General features: G+C 47.4%; 1 protein-coding gene across 1 annotated transcript in view; it reads right to left on the bottom strand.

Moving 5' to 3' along the window:
• Positions 1-736: 736 nt before the first annotated feature.
• Positions 737-6,000, bottom strand: part of EFNB2 (ephrin B2) — a 44,373-nt gene continuing 39,109 nt past the window's right edge. Inside the window, exons 3-5 of the mRNA XM_053563820.1 lie at positions 5,027-5,119; positions 4,175-4,288; positions 737-2,686 (exon numbers count right to left, since the gene is read on the bottom strand). Of these exons, the coding sequence (XP_053419795.1) occupies positions 2,298-2,686; positions 4,175-4,288; positions 5,027-5,119 (596 nt within the window). The 3' untranslated portion in view covers positions 737-2,297. The remainder of the gene's footprint in view (positions 2,687-4,174; positions 4,289-5,026; positions 5,120-6,000) is intronic.

Below are 6,000 nucleotides of genomic sequence, written 5' to 3'. Positions count from 1 at the left end.
AAGTAACTTTTGATGGCTTACAAGGAAATCTCATCTGAATGCACAGAAAGGAGAGGTTGGGGTGATGGAAAGAATTACATATGTACTGTGACTAGTCGCCATGGCAACCCTCCACAGAAATATGATATAGATATATATAATATATATTGTAGATATATATTATACATATATGTACACATGTATGCCACACACCCACTCATCCGTACACACACGCACTTTGGACCAACATCATAGTTCAGGTTTAGGAAATAGGGAATAATAATTTCTGTGACAACTTCATCTCTGCAGGTACTCACTGGAGGTCTGAGAACTCCAAATGCTGTCGCTACATTTTTTTTCTTCCAATTCAGAAAGCAAAGTGTTACCATAGTAACGGGACTATGTTAAAGATGTCTATTTTGCATAGCACATAAAAAGTAGGTTTCCTGTTTTCTCTTCTTTTTTTCCCAGAAGGGAAGGGGTGGGGGGGAAGGAGAGGAGGGAGCCAAAGTCAACTCGCCAGTGAAACCCCCTCACTGAGACCCGCTGGATGCTGGAGGACACTTCAGCCCATAAGGCAAGGGAGACCCCGACACGGAGAAGAGATGCTGGGCCGCCTGTCACTGTCACAGATGGGACACAGTGACACCCCTCTCCTGGCATCTGGGGCTTGTATCTCCTAGTCTGCAGTTGGGCAAGATGCCTTCAGAGGACTCTGTTATATTTGTATTTGTTCTCATTATTGTTATTTTTTGAGTGGTGGTGTTTTTCCCAGAAGGAGTTGTCCAATTTGTTGTTGTTTTTAAGCACTGAGCCTTGGGGCCACTTAATTGCCACAAATGAATTTCACATCTTCTGGTGTGTACTGTGTGCAATCTTCAAATATATATTAGTAAAAATCTTTCATCTTATATCGCTTGTGTTCTATATAGCTATTATAAATACGTCCTATCTTCCTTCTCCCCCTCGACATCATAATTTATTTCCGTCTTAAGGACCCTAGCAGGTCTTCCGCGTGTGCCTCACTGTGACACAGGGCTTGGTGCCCAGGCCTCCTCCAGTACCCACGCTGCAGCCCTGCACAGGGCGCAAGACAGCACTGTCACCAAAGTGTCGTGAGGCTCAACCGGGGAGGGGGGCTTCAGAGGAAGGGGGATCTGACCTATTTTTTATAGATGAGAATTCCTTAATAACGTCAATGGTGATGGAATTACAGCCTGTTTGACCTTTGGCTTTTAAACGTCTAGGTCAGGTTTGGCTCTTCGCTATTCTCCTAAATGCTTTCCCTGTGTTTCATAAAAATGTGAAAAGTATAGCAGCCGAGTCTGCTTAACACATCAGCCGAAGCAGATGGACTCTCCTACAGCTGGGGAGCTGTGTATCTTATTGCCAGTACCACGACAGCCCTGCCCGGAGATACCTCCAGCGGCCCACCTCTCCCTTCCCTCCACGCCAGGCCCTTTCCCAACAGGACCCCTCTTTGTTCCGTGGACAGAGGGCCTTTCCTCCCCTGCTATAAGGTTGCTGTTTGATAACGATGAATTCCTCCCAATGCACTGCCATCCACTGTGTGTTAGTGTGGCTCCTATTTGCCTCTTAAATCCTACCAAAACCAAAGTGCTACCTAATTTTTTTTTTTCTTTCCAACTTTCTATTTCAGAGGCAGCAGCAGCCTCGCGCCAGCCCCTTCCCAGCCCCACCCGCCCGGTTCCACGAACTCCCGAGTCTTCCTAGGCTGACGGCCTGGCAGCCGGCTAAGGGCACCTTACAGGCGAACATCCTTCCTCTAGACGGGTAACCCATCCGACTGACGCTGCTGCCGCGCACAGCTGGGGCAGGGGACGCCAGCACAGCGGGTTCCCCGGGTAAAGCCGTGCATGGAGTGGAGGAGATCTTGGGGGAGGTGCTGAAGGGCCCTGGATGACGGGAGGAGTGAGACAGTGAGGACTAAACGCTAGACATCTTTGAAAACTTCCATTAGCCCGAGGTCCGCGTGACAAGTCCAGTCCACGCCCGGGCGGAGGCGCCCCCAGCCCAGGCCGCCTTCCCAGGCGCGCGCCCAGGGCGCAGCCCGCGGCTTCGGTCCGCGTGGGAGCCTCCTCCGCGGCTCCAGCTTCCAGTGCGTGTGTCCGTGTCCACCGAGGCCGAAACTACAGACTAGGTAAGCTGTCCAGCTGCCCGGGGCTGTCGAGGAGGCGCGGCGCCCTCGCCCCGCGCCGTGCGGCCGTCAGTTCGCCAGCTGGGGGTTTGAGGACCCTCCGCGGGCCGCCGGGGTCGGGGGTCTCCTCCTCCGGGAGCAGGTACCGCCAGGGTGGCCCTCAAACCTTGTAGTAAATGTTCGCGGGGCTCTGAGGAGGCATCTCCTGGACTATGTACACCGGGTGCCCGTAATCCCCGCTGACCTTCTCGTAGTGGGGGCAGAAGACGCTGTCCGCAGTCCTCAAGGGGATGATAATGTCACTGGGTTCTGAGCCGTTGTTGTTGCCACCGCGCTTGGGCGTGGCCAGCGTGCTCAGCGACAGCGTGGTCGTGTGCTGCGGAGAGTGCTTGCGGTGTCTCCGGCGGTACTTGAGCAGCAGGACCACCAGCGTGACAATGATGACCAGGAAGATGATGCACCCTGAAGCTATTCCTGCGAATAAGGCCACTTCGGAACCGAGGATGTTGTTCCCCGAATGTCCGGCGCTGTTGCCGTCCGTGCTGGAACCTGCGAGCGCCAGGAGAGAAAAGAAAGACCGAGATAGTCATCACTGTCCCTGAGCCCATGGGCTGCCTCTGTGCCCCTTCAACACGTGGAAAATAAGCAGGGCCAGAGAGCTAAGTGTCTCTCCGCGAGCCACCAACAAGCCACGTCACCTCCTCTGTGGCTAAATGCAAAAGGCGGGTGCACGGTTAGTGTGAACGGGGACAGTTAGTGTGAACGGGGACGTGTCCCCGGCCCGGCTTTCAGGCCACCCCCAGCCACGCCGCCTCCTCATCCACCAAGAGCCATCCACCTGCGCCAGCCAGCCCTTGATCCCGCTTTATCTTTTAACTGAGGTCGCCTGCCTGGGGCAGCAGCAGGCAGGGAAAAAAGAAGTGGCCAATCCTGCAGGTCAGTGCCTCCCCCCAGTGGGCCTGCTCGCCCTCTTCCTCTTAGAAAGGGAGTTTGATGTGCGTCTTCAAACAGCCTGCCTTCTGAGGAAGAGTCCCCTGCCTAGGGCACAGCAGCTCAGAGCAGGAAAGGAGGGAGGAGGTGGGAAAATGTTCAACTCTAACTCGTTTGTATTATTTGATTTACACTTAAAATATATTTGGAAGGCAGCAGAAACTCTCACACTGAACAGACTGCCAACCCAAATGTTAAGCACTAAAAAATTGCCTGGCATCATTATATTATCCATTTATCAGTTTGTCACAAGAATTTGACAGATCTTGTCATTGAAAGTTAGAAATAACAACCTCCCTCCCTGACTCTTGGAAAGAGACGGAAGTTTGCCACAGATGCTCCAGTCACACAGCTACCGGCCAGCCAGCCAGGCTCCCTGATCCCTACACAACACTGCTGAGTCTGCTCTCCAGCTCCTGGGTAAGAAATTCATTAGCATGGCAACAAAAACATAGCTGTTTGTTCCAAGACCCCTGGAGAAAATAAAAGTTCCATGACGGCCAATTTTATCTGGTATTCCACACTTTTGTCAACGATCTGTTTAATATTTTGTTTTACATGGAAAAATGTGAAAAAAAAAAAAAACCTAACAATAACCACTTAAAAACATGCTATTATGCAATATTTAAAAATGTTACCATCTAAAATTTAGAAGAGGATCAATTAGGCTCTTTGTGGATTAGATATAATTAGATGAGGGATTAGCACATTAATTATATATACATTAACATCAGCTTTAAGCTGGTGTTGACAACCAGCTTGATAAAGTGTCAGCCAATGAAAACTTGGGTCTGACAGAGAAGTACTAATAATCGGCCCTCACGTCTGATGAATACTACTCTTTTGAATGGAAGACTTTCATGGGAATGAATTATTTTCTTCTTACGGAGTATAATTAATGATTCACAGACAGCAAAGGTTACTAACGTCTGTAACTACTAGCTATTTCTACTGGGGGAGAAGTGCTTTGGGTCCGTTGGACCTTTTGAGACACTACCGGGAGTGTGGCACCCACAGCCCTGCAACACACAGATGATGCTGCTATACCTGGATTGGGTTTTACAAAGGGACTGGTTGTGGAACTTCTTCCATTTGTACCAGCTTCTAGTTCTGGACGTCTGGTTGGATCATTATTCCTGGTTGATCCAGCAGAACTCGCATCTATGTGAAAAACAAATGATTAATTACGGCACAGACATCTGACAATATCTAGCTTTGGGAGCTGCATACTTATCTCAAGAGGCACGAATAGCAATGAACATAAGATTCTTTATGCAAAGTACTGTGAAATACAAGAATATCATTTTTCTTTTAAAACAAAATGGTTATACTAGTTATTTCAGAGGTTTAGATTGTGCGGCCATCTGTGGAAACTGTAGGGATTCTTGCACTTGGCAGGCAAAGCATTGCAGATGACATTTCAATTTAACTGAGCAAGTTGATCGACTACTATACCAACTTCTAATTAGAAGAATAATTCTTTCTTTCTGCACAATAGGTTTATCTATGTAAGAAAAGGCACAATGAACAAAACTCTTCTATAGTCAAGATTCATACATGAGCAAAACTGTAGAAATGTTTAGTTTTCATTCTAGATATTCTGATTTTTGAACCAAAGAGGTATTTTGCTTTTTAAAAAGAAATATATATCTCTATATACATAGCAAGCAATAGACATTCTACCTGGCTGACCTTAAGTCTTAGAGAGATCTCCAAGAAAGAAGCTTAGTGCACTGAATGGAGGGAATCTGTCAGTGGCTCAAGGTGCAGAGAAGGGTTTGCTTTCAACACTACAGAGAAGCATGAATGAAGGTGAGTGTCATCAACATTGGTGCCACACTAGCTGGGGGGGGCTAAACCAGATCACAGTGGCTTCACGAAGCAGCAGATGGTCTTTACCTTGTCCAACTTTCATGAGGATCTTCATGGCTCTTGTCTGGCACACCCCTCCCTCCTGGTTATCCAGGCCCTCCAAAGACCCATTTGATGTAGCTGATTAAAAATAAGATGGACAAAACAAAAAAATAAAGAAAAATCAGGAAATCAATAAGCCAAGTTTACATGAACATGAAATGTCTGAAAACAATTTGAAAAATAAGAATTCACTCTTAGTCACAAGTTTTCTGAAAGTATGGGATGCTGAAAGCCAAAAAGAAAAAGAAAAAGAAATAAAGAAAGATGGATACTGGAAACACTGCTGCCTGTATTGCGGTCTGGTTCCAAATTTACTGAGGCACTTCCTCCTTCCTTCACAAATGACTCATTGAGTATTGGTCTATAGGTGAAAGGGATAGCATATTCCAAAAAACCCAATGACACTTTGGGGGCCAAATTCAAAGGAGCAAAAGAGTTAACACGGGCATTTCAAAACGCAGTTATCATAACGGGACACCTGCTTCCTCCACTGCAGATTTCCTGCTTCAAGAACAATTAGCTTGATGCTCTGTTTGTCAAGCATCCAAGTTCGGTAAACACTAGACAAGGAGCCTCCCACAGCCCTTTTCTTCTCTTTCCAGCCTTATCCATGCTTAAGAAGCATCCTAGGATTCAGGACTTTAAAAATCTGTCTTTTTTCCTTCTATGATTTTGTAAAACCCCTAAAGAATGTGTTATTCTTGCCAATATCAACCTCAGTCAACCTCTTCAACCAAGCTACCTGTTGTAGGAAAATTCTAGCTCACTAGAGGGTTGCACACACACCCACCACTTAGCCCTCACCCTGTCTGGGTTTTATGGCACCCCAGACAGATTGGGTGGGGAGACGGTTTAGCAACCATTTGCCTGTTTACCAACGTGACTCCCTTTCCATCTCAGCAGTGAGGGGCAGGGCAAAGGACACTAGCATTCTACCCTTCTCAGTATTTTTTTCCTTT

The sequence above is a fragment of the Nycticebus coucang genome, chromosome 15 (genome assembly GCF_027406575.1).
Source record: "Nycticebus coucang isolate mNycCou1 chromosome 15, mNycCou1.pri, whole genome shotgun sequence".
Lineage (NCBI taxonomy): Eukaryota > Metazoa > Chordata > Mammalia > Primates > Lorisidae > Nycticebus > Nycticebus coucang.
The sequence above is the reverse complement of the archived record's forward strand: the minus strand, read 5'-3'. Positions and strand labels throughout refer to the sequence as shown.